The 13,892-nt window shown below is 41.3% G+C and overlaps 1 protein-coding gene across 6 annotated transcripts in view; it reads left to right on the top strand.

Annotated features, from left to right (window-relative positions):
• Window positions 1–13,892, top strand: part of COL4A4 (collagen type IV alpha 4 chain) — a 72,931-nt gene that overhangs the window by 23,950 nt on the left and 35,089 nt on the right. For all 6 annotated transcript variants that reach the window (XM_088669032.1, XM_088669027.1, XM_088669030.1 and 3 more), the window contains 13 exons: window positions 780–896; window positions 1,756–1,824; window positions 2,817–2,852; window positions 4,018–4,080; window positions 5,120–5,155; window positions 5,376–5,417; window positions 6,308–6,388; window positions 7,287–7,340; window positions 8,744–8,803; window positions 10,098–10,142; window positions 10,551–10,604; window positions 10,803–10,872; window positions 10,973–11,077. In XM_088669032.1, coding sequence (XP_088525158.1) covers window positions 780–896; window positions 1,756–1,824; window positions 2,817–2,852; window positions 4,018–4,080; window positions 5,120–5,155; window positions 5,376–5,417; window positions 6,308–6,388; window positions 7,287–7,340; window positions 8,744–8,803; window positions 10,098–10,142; window positions 10,551–10,604; window positions 10,803–10,872; window positions 10,973–11,077 — 832 coding nt within the window. The remainder of the gene's footprint in view (window positions 1–779; window positions 897–1,755; window positions 1,825–2,816; window positions 2,853–4,017; window positions 4,081–5,119; window positions 5,156–5,375; window positions 5,418–6,307; window positions 6,389–7,286; window positions 7,341–8,743; window positions 8,804–10,097; window positions 10,143–10,550; window positions 10,605–10,802; window positions 10,873–10,972; window positions 11,078–13,892) is intronic.

Raw genomic sequence — 13,892 nt, 5'->3', positions numbered from 1 at the left:
GGGGAGGGAGGGGTGGAGGGAAACCCAGACACAAAAATGGATCTCCTTTGGAAGGCCGCACCTCACGGGTTCCTCTCGTGGCAGGAGGGGACCCGTGGAGAGGGGGCACGAAGAAGGAGGAGGATAGAGTTAAGATTAGAAAATCTGCCATAATCATATTAAGAAACTAAGAAAACCAGGAAGAAGAGATTCGAGGAAGTCACAAATACAATGTTAAGAAATAAGAATTGAAAAATTTATTTGTTTGTTTTATATGTGTGTGTTGAAGGAGCAGCTGGGGGAAATCCAAACCTTACTACTCCTCCGCCCCTGGCCTCCTGGTGGCAGGGGGGGGGCTGGGAGTGAAGAGGGGGGGAAGACAAACTCAGCCCCAAAATGGACCGCCTTTGGCTCCCAACGCCTACGGGCCCTACTGGTGGCAGAAGTGGACTGGTGGGGGGGAGGGAGGATGGAGGGACGGAATATATATATCATGCTGTGTTTTGTCTTTGTTTATATTAAAATCAATAAAAAATATTATTTAAAAAATGAACTGTGCTAAATACATTAATTTTATTGATATTTTTCCCCATTGGGTTTCACACGACAACTTCTCATGGTTGTGGTGCTCCAACTCACATTGCAACAGGTAAACTGAAATCCCACCAACGAGTGGTTTTAGCATAAAAATGTTGTCAAAAACAAGGTGCATGTGTCACAAAAGTTTCTGCTTTAGTCAAATCATTATCCTTCTCCTGCCCCATTTATATAAATTTGCACATTAATGTAATCTGTTCTAGGGGTTACCAGGACCTGATGGACCCAGAGGTAAGCCTGGCTTGGATGGGTGCAATGGCTCAAGGGGAGATCCAGGATTTCCCGGAGAGGCTGGTCGTATTGGCCCAAGAGGCTCCTTCGTGAGTGGAAGTTTATTATGACCTTATTCTAACTATTGTATAGAACCTGAGTGGGGAACAGGTGGACCTCACCTGAACCAGATCACCAGATCATACCTAGCTTGATCACTGAGATAATCCAGAGGAGCACTGTTAGCTGCATAGTTGGGCATTTAGTGCCACCAATCTTCCAGCAGAGGTTGGGCAGGATTATAAATCATTTCATGTGTCACTACGAATGCAAGTTGTTAATATTGCAGTTGTATAAGGTATTGTTATTTTGTCTGCAGTATTAAAAAGATTTTGGAACACAGAAATAAAGTAAATCATCAAACCATCAATTCTAGCATGCAGGGGGCCACCTAAATTATATAATTTGGCATCTGAATGGTATTAATCTGAATGGTATTAATAATTGTGTTATAATTTGGCATTGTTATAATGAGGCTATTATTGGATTGTTGTAATTGAAAACTGGTAATAAAAAATATTATATATATAAAAAAGAGATTGGGCAGGCTTCCCTATTTTTGGCTTTTGTGCATCTCTTGAAGACTTTTTTTAAAAAAAAAATGCCAAAAGACCTATGCGGTTGTTTAAACTTTTCTTGGGCAGCTGGTCATTTTAATGATTGATCTGTATTTCTATTTGTATTTTTAGTATGTGTTTTATGTTTTAACATCATAAACCAACCCAATATTTATGATGTGGCAGTATAGAAATACCTCAACAAACAAATATAAATAAATAAAATATTTGCATTGTCCAAATCAAAGGCTACTGTTATACATGTATCATTTGCTTTGTTTTCATAAGCCAAATCATAGAACGACTCTGTAATTCATTTGGTGTTTTTTTTTTAAAAAAACTGTTATTATAGGGTATTCCTGGTCAAAAGGGAGAAAAAGGAAATTCCATGTATGTTTCTCAGTTCGTTAAAGGGCCTCCGGTAAGTGCAATGAGATATTATTTGGACAAAGCCTTACTGAAATTCTTTTAGAAAAGTATACTTGCATGTCATATGGCTTGCACGTTAAATTTTTCATTGGCATGGATATAAAATTCACAGGGGACATCCAGTGGTGTCATCCTGCCTGTGCAATGGGACTCCTACCCCTCCCTGTAGCCCTCCCCAAACATCTGGTCTGGATGGTTGGAAGACCTCCTGGAGCAGATTGTGGGTTGAAGGGAGGAGGGGAAGGGGGTGCCATGCTACATGTACCAGCACAACAGTGGGTATCACTCCATGTAATTATAATAGTCAGGAAATTTTGGAAGTAAATAATGCACATAATACAGGTGAATGGGATGCTATAACAGACAAGGAACCATATCCAGGTTGTTTGGGGGAACAATGTCTGCATATTTCAGACACTTCTAGCAACAATACATTACATAATGATGGAATTTATTATGGGTTAAAATATGATGAAAATATACATAATCAGAGGCCTTTCAGTTGTCTTACTGCAGGATTTTTCATGGACAAAGATAAGAAAGTCCCGCTTTGCCATTCTCTTTTCTGAAACATGTTTTTCTTTTTTACTGATGTGGTTTGTTTTAGGGTGAAATTCCATGTATGCCAGTTTGAAAGTGAGGCCCATAGAAATAAGTACAACTTAACTTTTGACTAAACATATAGGGGCTGGATATTCAAACCTGTTTTAATACATATCTCTAAAGTTTGTTATCCTGACCCCTTATAGAATGGTAAATTCATTTAAGCAAAACAAATTGCTCTGAAATACATGTTATTAACATGTATTTATTTAGCAAAATGATTTGTTGCGCATGGTCCATTTATTGTCTATTCCCTGGTGATGATCTTAATGTTCACTGTCTTGTCTTAGATTGTCTGCATTGCTTCCTTTTTATATTGTACTGTAATTCTGATGCAGCTACAAAGAGGTGTGTGATCTAACAAAGTGGTTATGGTTACAGGGAGACAGAGGGGATCCTGGATCCCGTGGCATGCCTGTAAGTCCTGTCATTAATTTGTTTATGTTTGGTTTGGAGCAATACAGTCCATATCATTGATTTTTTTACTGCTGCAGTATACATTGTGGGCAGCTATGAAATCCTTTCCGTCTGGCTTGCAGTCAGTAGCTGTTCTCTGCAGCTGCATTAATATATATAGCAGCTCAGCACAAAGATCACTGCCATTGTGTGTCTGTACCACTGACAGATGCCTTCAGCAGTATCTAGTGGTGGCATATAGACTCTTAGAATTGTAAAGTTGGAATGGGCCACCAGGGTCATCTAGCCCAACCCCCTGCAATGCAGGAATCTTTTGCCCAACATGGGCCTCGAAACCACAACCCTGAGATTAAGAGTATCATGCTGTATCGTCTGAGCTATCCTTGTGTGATGATCTGCTTTATATGTTCCATTTGCCATGTAGAACAGTTATTCTGTGAGGAACTATTTCACACAGCGTCCATACATGAATTGTAACATATAAGTCATCCCTGATACAGTGGACTTGACAAGAAGTTGAGAAATCTCGATAACAATAAACAAGTGTGGAGCTGCAACACAATCTTGCTGTGTATTGCCCGCTCAATATGGCCGCTGTGTGGGTTGAGAGCCTATGATAATTATGGCCCCTCCTATTTTTCAGATTAATTAAAACTGTTTTTCATTCTCTTGCATCCACCTCAAGATGGATCTGTTGCTTCTGTTGCCTTCATAGCCTTAGGCTTATTATTTCTGGTTTATTTTTTGATTTATCTGCATTAATGCATAGTTAGCATGTACACAGTGTAAGCCATGAATCCTTGTAGATCATTACTCTTAATGAAAATGAAGTAGCTGGCTGCTGGCGGTGTTTGACTGGACTATTGCCTACGGGCAGTGGGCCAAGTTCAAATGGTGAAGGCCAGGCACCCCCCAAACTGCGGCCCTCCAGATGTTTTGGCCTACAACTCCCATTATCCCTAGCTAACAGGACCAGTGGTCAGGGATGATGGGAATTGTAGTCCAAAACATCTGGAGGGCCGAAGTTTGGGGATGCCTGGTGAAGGCTGTTAGTAGCTGGATGAGAATACTGAAGCTGCTACATGAAGCATCAAGCAATATTTTCTTTTGATGGAAAACAGAATGCTGCTGTTTTTAAAAAGAGCATTGTGTCATCTCTTCCCAGGGCCCCAGAGGAGAAAGGGGGCCAAGAGGTCCACCTGGATTTCCAGGCCAACCAGGCATACAGGTACAATGCTGACATTTTTATTTCACCCCTTCATTGTACTGTAAGTGTTGCAGGATGGTTAGCCTTCTGTTTATCTATTAGTTCATCACAGATGTGAATTTTGCATATTATACAAAAAATCATGTATTATACATGGCTATAAATGGGAAATTGGAGAATTGTTAGTCTGCTCAAGTTCACACATATTCATGAATACACATTTGTAGATAGGTTGTGCTCATTATCTAATTTCTTCAACTGAAAAATACTCTTAACTTCAAACTTGAGCAACAAAAGTGACCAGCAACTTAACGAAAGATTCACCATGGTACTGTATAAGAAAAATAGGGGTAGGCAATCACTTTCCCCCAATGGACATGGCTTGTGCAGTCTACTCATGATGGATGCGATCTGAAATTGATTATTATTAGCTCTCTGTTTTCCAAGTTAACAGAGGAAATAGTAACTCAAAAAGATGTTTTGCGGGTGCCTTCGTTCCAGCCACCATCCCATCGTTTCGTATCCTACTTTACAGACATGCTAATCCATTAATAAAAAATTAATCCAACTATTTAAAAAACCCTTTACTAATTCGTCAATCCTGGATGTCTCGTTTCTAGTCTTTTACCCCAACTTGAACAAACTCCAGCTGTTTCACAGTTTCAGAGATGTCACAAGTTTTCTCCCTCACACCACTCTCCACCGAAGGGTGAGGCGGAAATGAAAGAAAAACCTCCCCACCACAAGCTCACAGAAAAGTTCACTGGTCACAGAAGGCTGTAGGGTTATATGTACAGAAACTCTACAAAGCTTTGCGTGGCAGTGGAAAATGGTTGGTGGAAAATGTTAAAAAGAATAGCAGACAGTAGGTAAATATGTGGGCTCTGTGGCCTTCCATCACAGCTGATAATTGCCCATGCTGGCTTGGGCTGATGGGGGTTGGAATCCAGCAACATCTAGATGGGCCACAGGTTCCCCATTCCTGCCCCTGTGATATTGCTGTTAGTTTGAATTCCTGTACTTGTACATAACTACTCATTCCCTGTTCCTCCTCCCAAAGGGTACTACAGGTCCTCCTGGTTTGCCAGGCGAGCAGGTAAGAGGCATTCCCCCACCCCACCCCCCATTAAAGTTTAGACAGTATTTATCACACTGGTATTTTCTTGTTTCACTCTGTATGGGTTTTTATAAAGAAACTTGCTTTAAGTTCCAAACTTTAGCCACCTAATTTAATGATAAACTGGCGTCAATTTCTGCATCTTTTAAAAAAAGTCTCTAATTTTTTTTCTTCTGTTTAAAAATTAACAATTCATTAGGGAAATCCAGGAATTGGAGTGGAAGGACAGAAAGGGGAGCCGGTAAGCAAATAAGCTGTCTCTGGGAATAGCTGCCTGAAAAATGTAATCATAGTAAGAGATAGCTGAAGAAAGTGTATAGGCTTCACGTTCATGGGTTTATTGTTTCCTGTAAATGGGGAAAAAAGAAGAAGATCTTTTGTGGTTTCATACATAATTTGAGTTCTGGGAATTTCTAGAGCAGTCTTCACCAATCCTTCAGATGCTTTTGATTGCAATTCTCATCAGCCCTAGGTGGATAAAATAACACTATCAGCTGTATACTCTCATATGTGAAGAAGCATACAATGGTTTGCGAACTTTGTTTGGAAGCTGAATGTGCTCCATTTTGAATGCCATCCTTCTGTTTTGAGTGTTACACTGAGGTCTGTCTGTTTTTGCTATTTATTTTGCATTTTTGTGACTGTGTGGAACCCATAGCTGTCAAGTTCTCCCCTTTTTTAAGGGAAATTCCCTTATGCTGAATGGGCTTCCTCGCGAGAAAAGGGAAAACTTGACAGCTATGGTGGAACCCAGTTCAGCTACTGATTGATTGATTGTGTGACTGCAGTACATTGCTTATTGCTTTCATTTTATGGATCAATGGTCGCGTTCGATAGTAAAATTCATGTTAAATTGCTGTTTTAGGGGTTGCTTTTAAAAGTCTGGAATGGATTAATCCATTTTGCATTACTTTCTATGGGAAAGCGCACCTTGGTTTTGGAACACTTTGGTTTTGGAACGGGTTTCCGGAATGGATTATGTTTGGGAACCAAGGTACCACTGTAGATAGAGCAGTGGCATGAAACTTAGTTAACACAGATCAGTGCTAGGCTGTTCAAACATAGAACGAGTCCTCTGCAAATAACTCCACAATGTTATTCACTCTGTTTACTATTCCCATGGATTTTTAGGGTGATGTTGGACCTCCTGGGTCTGCAGGGCAGCCTTTATTAGTTGGACCTCCTGATTCTCAACTGTTAAAGGGAGAAAAGGTATGCAAATTATACAATTTGCAATTGTTATATGTCCATTTCTTCTTATAAAGTATCCAATAAATTTCAGTGAAATCTATGCTCATTTTTTATGCTTAGGGTCACAGCTTAAACCCCTAATCCTAGAGCTGGATGCATTTGTGTTAGACTATAGAAAGGCAAGCACCACAGCAGTATCCTGAGCAAAAGAAGTACAGTGGTACCTCTGTTTGCGAACGCCTCTGTTTGCGCATGCTCCGGGTTACGAACTCCAGCGGAAATTGCACGCCAGAGGCGCGCACGCAGAGGGAGGCGCCATTAGCGAAAGCGCGCCTCATGTTACGAGCGGTTTCCTGTTATGAACGGACCTCTGGAACAGATTCCATTCATAACCAGAGGTACCACTGTAAAGCAAATTTGTCCTGGTATGCTGCATGTCACTTGGCCACACTGCAATGGTGTTCATATACTATGCTCACTTTTATCAAGGCTGTTGCTAGCATCATGCCAATTTGCAATGGGGGAAAAAGCCTGTATGAATTATGGGGCTTCCTTGGCTAATTTAACTCATAGTTAATGAAGTTGCTGAAGGAAGCAGTGTGATCAAGTGGTCCTCCAAGATGTTGCTGAACACTGGCTGTGCAGACTGGGACTGATGGCAGCTAGGAGTCCAGCAACATCTGGAAGACCACAGGTTCCTCACCCCTGAGCCGCAGTAAGCAAATTTAATAAATAATACGTGTTGTGGAAGGGGGATTATTGGGTTGTCTGTGTTTATTTTTATTATGCATTTCGTGTTTTTCATACTGTGGTTTTATGTTATGAACCACCCTGAGACCTACAGGTATAAGGTGGTATACAAATTTAATAAATCATCATAATAAGCAACATATTTTAAATTAAATGTTTTAATACTCAGGGTGTAAAAGGAATGCCTGGAAATATAGGTGCCAAAGGATTGCGTGGCCGCAAAGTAAGTGACATTACTTTTTTTTAATTCATGAATTGATTTCATAGATATTTTATCCCAGGACTTACTAAAAATGCTAGGTAGTGTTTGGGTTTTTTCCTCTAGCTAGCAGTGGATTTGCTCTTTATCAGCTTATTGGAACATAGGAGGCTGCTTTTAACGAGCCAGACCATTGGTCCACCCTAGCTCAGTATTGTATGCACCAGGTGTGGGAAACCTTTGCTCCTCCCGATGTTGCTGAACTACAAATCTCATCATTCCGAGCAAGCATGGCCAATGACAAGGAAGGTTGGGAGTTGCATTTCAACAACATCTCAAGAGCCAAAGATTCCTGACATCTGGTGTACACACTGACTCGCAACAGCTCTCCATGGTTTCAGGCAGGGGAGACTTCCCAGCCCTGGGACTTCCTTTATGCAAAGCAGTTTTTCTACCACTGCACTATGGTATTTCCTGCAGGCCTATCTTTTTCCTGAGCTGGAATGCAGCAACTTACTACAGGGCCAAACTAGACAAAACACCACTCATGCAATTTCTGGTTGCATGAATGGCATCTTTTCCAGTTTTGTCCTCTGTCCCTGTCATCCCCAGGCTGTGAAGCTATTGCTGGTTGAACTCTGGGTGAGCCGTTCTTTGCATCACTATCTTCACTGGATGGTTATTTGCTGGCCCAGGCCCAGTGGAGCCATGGGCAGGGAGGGTGCCGTGTAGAACATTAATTGCAATAAGACACAGGACAGCAGCATTGGGGTTTAAAATGCCACAGCTTTATTGAGAACAATTGGTTTTGGCGTAGGTATCGGTTGTGTATCCTGAAATCAACCAGCACAACTTCTGATTGATGATTGGCAGGTTTTACCAAGTTTAAGGGTTGCACTATGATGTGTATCATATCCAGGTAACCTGTAAGATCACAATTTGGGGTGCTATGGCCCATCAATCCCTGAGCTAGGCATCTGGACAAGAAGAACCTCCTCGAAGCTCCTGTTAAGGGGCTACCCTGAGACTGTGGAGTGGTCACTGCTTGCTTAGATTAAGGATCCAACCCAATGCCTTATCCGCCAGTAAGTTGTGACAATTGCTATGAGATAGGCAAAACCTTCAGACAGACCCAGTTAGCCTGAAGGGCAAATTTGTCCCTCGCCCTGAATACAGCAGCTGAAGAACTTCCAAAAAAGAGGTGCCGGAACTCACCATGAATGTCTCCCGTGCTCTCTTATCATGGCAATGGCGCCCACCTGAGAGGTGCTTGAGTTCCTGTTGAAAAAAGCCCTGCATAGCATGGTCCACACCACACACCCAGTCCCAGATCTATATAGGATCGCCCAAAACAAGTAAAATGCATAGTAGACTTTGTGTTTCTTATTTGAAGTAATTTGACTGTTTTTTGTTTTGCATAAAAACAGGGTTCACTTGGAATTGGAGAGAAGGGTGAAAGGGGGATTCCTGGCTTTCCTGGATTGCGGGTGAGGAAGTTTCAGAATAAGCCAATACAGTATAGTTACAGTTTATACATGGCTTTTGAGCAGCGGTTGCCAATGTGATGCCTTCCAGAGGTTTACTGGACAGAAGCTCCCATGAGCCCCCTGTGGGACGGAGAACAGGGGGATCACTATGGGAGGGGAGAATTGGTCCAAAGTTGGATAAAGGCACCTTATGCAAATACAACAGGGATTTATCTAACTCTGGGGTAACCAACATGGTGCCCTCCAGCTGTTGTGGGCCACAACTTCCATCGGCTTCAGTCAAGATGGCTAAGGGTCCGAGATGATGGGAATTGTAGTTCATAATATCTGAAGGGCACCACATTGGATATCCTTGGTCTAACCCAATCCTATATAATAAAGTCCCTGTGTCTCTGCGTCCAGTCCCTGTGTCCGCGCTACTGTGCATGTGCCCCACGGACACAGGGATTGGATGCAGAGACTGGACGCACGCACGCTCTCTCCCCCCCAACCCCTCTGCCTACCGTTTACCTACCTGCGGCCACCAACCGCCGCTCCCCGTGCGAGCGAGCGCGCTCTGTCTCCACGCAGGCGCACTTGCTTCTAAGCAGCAGCGCGAGGAGGAGGAGGCTGCGAGATAGACCCGTGCACTTTTCCCTCTCACGGCTGCTTTTTTCCCCCTTCCTCGCGCAGGCAGCGCGAACCAGAGAAGCCCCGCTCTCTTCTCTCTCTCGCACACACACATACAAACCGCCCGCCTGCCCGCCCCACAGCAAACTACCTCAGGCAGTCGAACTCAGGTACGCGCACGCCACTTCCCGCTACCCCCCCAGCTGCATTCCCAACCAAGCCGCAACATAAATCTATACAGAGAGAGGGAGAAGAAAGAGAGACCCCCGATTAGTCTTGGAAGTGCCACCGCCTCCTAGCGGCCACCCGCGGGATGTGTGTGAGTGGGCGCGCCGGGGAGGCTAATATTTGACCCTTCGGGGGTCATACAGTCACAAGCTCGCCTACCTCACAGGGTTGTTGTGGGGATAATTTTTGTAGTTTTATATTTTTTATTTTGCTCTGCGAAGCGCCCTGATGCCTTCGGGTATAGAGCAGTATAATCCTTTATAATAAAGTGCAAGAAGTGGCGGGTGTGCGTGGAAACGCGGTGGGATGCGCTCTGCACATGTCCCCAAGGTTGCTAGAGCAACAGGTCTGTTCTAGCACCCGTTAATTTAACGGGCTTCATGATACTAGTGTGTTCATAATCAGTGTGTAAAAAATACCTAATATTATAACTTTTTGTCTCTGTCCTTTTCCATAGGGGAGTCCAGGTTCTTATGGATCGTCAGGAATTCCAGGAAGCAAGGTAGCATATATTTATAAATAAAACATAAGCAATGTATATAATTTACTAATAAAATAAACCGAAGTATAGCATCCATATCCATAGCACACACACCTTCCCTTATTTTGTAAGATAAATCAGTGCTGGTGTATTTTAAAAGCATTTTTTAAATATTTTGAATTTCTTTTACCTGCTAAACCCCCACAATTTCAGACCTGTTTTTGAGAGTCTACATAATGGTGGTCGTTTGGTTCTGAGCTAGCAAACCTTGTCAATGAAACTGAACTTGAAGTGCATGAATTGTCACAGATTAACCAACTTGGGATAACTTCTTACACAGTTATCCCTATTAAGTGCAATTAATTACAGTATAACCTATTTGCACGATAAGCGTTCTTAAGGGACGTGAACAAATATTGTTTATTTCAGGGTGAAACTGGAATGGCTGGATTTCCTGGAGAGGATGGGCTTCCAGGAATTAAGGTCAGGTCTCAAATGCAGAAGGTTCTTTATATATTTGTGTTTATACTAAGCTTACATGGAATCTATACCGTTCTGTAGCAGAGCAGAGGGGTCATTTTAATTCATTCCATTACCTTTCACTATCACAGTTAATTGTTTCCCTTGGGCTCCTATAGGTACAACGTTGTTACATTGCAATAAACCTGAAAATTCTTACAGGGGGATCTAGGAGACAATGGGCTGCCAGGTCCACCAGGACCTCGAGGAACACCACGCCCTGGAATAAAAGGTTTAACTAATATTAAACAATTCAATGCACATTTCATACAATTCATAGTAACATACAATTATATTTAAAGACCACCACATTTTCCAATGATCTCCTACAGGTCTTCAAGGAGACCCTGGAGAACCTGGACCTCCTGGAAATGTGGGGGCAGATGGGTTGACGGGCCCTCCTGGTGCTTATGGCAGGCAAGGGGAAGATGGAGCCAGTAAGAAACCTTTTTTTATGTTTAGGGTAAAAGAAAATCCTATCACCAGCTTTCACCTCTTTCCATAAAGGTTATGGTGACAGATCCCAGGATAAAAATAATCTGTGGCAGCCTTTTCATAGTTACTTCTGTGCATTTCTAAGCATATAATAAGAGTTTATACAAAATGTGTTTTTTGTGATTTTTAAAAGATGTAGTGAGTTGGCAGATTTTAAATAATCATATGAGCAGCAAATGTGTTAAAGCATCTTGATTGTTCAAGGTATTCGCTCAGGTTGAACATTTGCCTTTATACGGATTTCATTGCTTTAATAAGATTGTTGGAAAAAAAGGAGGGGTGGGTTAGGAATTGAACAAAGGTGTGGCAAAATACTGTCCACTGTGCTTCCTCAGGTTTGTGTATTTATTCCAGGTGGTAACACCCCCAAGTATTCCATGTTAACTCAGAGTTAGACCTATTAGTTAGACAACACCAATGCTGCTCAGGAATTCTAAGAAACAAAAACATAATAAGATATTTGAATTGATTTTCTTTTTTTAGTTTCTTAATCATTCTAATACTGTTGGGTAAGCTGTAATATACAATCCTGCCAAAATTGGTTAAAAACAGTTCCCTTTGGAAAGGCCCAATCCTGGCACCCAATCTTAGACAAAAAAAGTGCTCCTTCATCTTGGGAGCCATCCTGCAAAAATCAGTGATGACGTCTTCAGAGGTGTCCAAATATAGAAAAAAGGCCATCCCTCAATTTCAGGAACAATCACACCAAATTTGGTGATGGCATCTTAAGAGGTTCCTGGATGCAAAGTAAACAGACAAACAACTTTCCAAAATATGTAGTGTAATATAGTAGATGTAGGTACCATATGTTGTTTAAAAGCATCACCTCAACAATTTGGAGCATGACCTTTCAAACAAAAGGCTTTTCTCAATCCATGGGGGGGGGCTGTTTGGAGGCCATCTTTAGACAGATTGGAGCTTCTGTTTGTCTTCACTTTTTCTCAATAAAACAATTACTGAAGGGAGAACTCCATGTCACTGATGAATGGATAGAACTGTTAAAGACTACACTGCTACAGCTACATTTATCTTTAAGCCGTTCACATATGCTGAACCTGCCAATGCTTTAAGATCATATGGCAAGACTTATTTCGGTTCCTCTACTCGCTGAATTTAGGTAGGCAGTAAATGGGAAATGAGCCTTTTTTCCTTTTCCAGTGAAATCCTATGCAAATCCAGTCAAAAGTACATTCCATTATTTTCAATGGGGTTTACTTCCAGGTAAGTGTATGTAGGATTGCATCCTGTACACATTTGCCTGGGAGTTTGCTGCATTGAATTAAGTTCAGTGGTAGAACATTTGTCTTTAAATCAGAAAGTTCCAGGTTCAATTCCTGGCATCTCCATGTACGGCTGAGAGAGGCTTGCTAACTAAAACCCTGGTGAGTTGTACGCTGCCTCTGAATACCAGTTGCTAGAGAACATGAACAGCAGAGTGCAATTGCCCTCATTCTGCTTGTGGTCTTCTAATAGAAATTTGATAGGCATCTGTGGGAACAGAACCCAGGACTAGGTGGGCCCTTGGTCTAATGCAGCAGGGCTTTTCTTATTAAATCATTGGGACAAAAATGCCATGTATTAAATTGAGGCCCATTGATTCCAATGGGAACTTTTTTTAAAAATTTTTTTATAAAAATCTTTATTTCAATTCTTTAAAACATTACAAAAATATAACAGAAACAAAGGATTTACAAAACGTAATAACAAAAACAAAAAAAGATATGAAAATACCAGAAACAGAACATAGAAATGAATGATCAAAATAAAACAGAGTTTCATCTAAACTTATACTCAACACAATGCATAGCAAGTATTGTATAAAAAATTTAAATCAAGATGAAATCAAAATATAGAAATTTCTTTTAAAAAAGGAAAAGGAAAAAGAAAGGGAAATTTTTTAAAAAATACTTCCGATTGTTCACATATCGCTTCCTCTATCTTTCCCCCCTCTTTACTCGCTTTCTTAAATTCCTTTAATTAAACCACCCACCACAGGTGTACCATCTTCTTTTATCTAACAAGTATCTCTCTTTATACGTTACTTAATTTAAGCAAATCACCAAATCAGTTTTAATACCTTCTTTCTTCAGGTAGTCCTCTACCAATTTCCACTCGTTCTGGATTTTTTGTTTGGGGGGTAACACGACTGGACCTGATGGTCAGGGGCCCCTTTACTTTATTCCTTATACCTGCAGTCATTTTAGCTAAATTCATAAATTCTATTATTTTTACTTGCCAATCCTGTACTGTTGGTACCTCTTCCCCCTTCAAATGGAAATTTAAGGTCAACCCAGAATTCCTAGGGCAAGAAGTACTCCGGGCAATGCCAACCTATTGTTTCCGGAGCATGTGCCAATGTTGTAATCCAAACTGGTAAGACTGTTTTATGCTATTTTACAACTGTTAAGAAAAAGAAAAGAATGAAATGCCAAAACCTGTGATTTGCAGCTCAGTTTCCTTGTGTGCTTTAGAACAAATAGTTTGGAGATAATTGTAATAGTTGAGGAAATCCCGTGAACAGGAATTTGGAGATCAATTGAGCTTCCCTTTCAAGCCTTGCCAGTCTATCAGAAGGAAATATTAGTTTAAAACATAAGGAATCCATTATCCTGGATAACTGAGCCTCCAAATGTTGCTTGGTCACAACTCACATCACCCTTTGCCATTGGCCACACTGGTTGGGGCTGATGCAAGTTGGAATCTAACAATATCAGGAGGGCCACAAGTTTCCCATCCTTGTTCTAGACTATTCAGTGA

The sequence above is a fragment of the Zootoca vivipara genome, chromosome 5 (assembly GCF_965207765.1).
Source record: "Zootoca vivipara chromosome 5, rZooViv2.hap1.1, whole genome shotgun sequence".
Lineage (NCBI taxonomy): Eukaryota > Metazoa > Chordata > Lepidosauria > Squamata > Lacertidae > Zootoca > Zootoca vivipara.
This window is presented reverse-complemented; position numbering and strand designations above follow the sequence as displayed.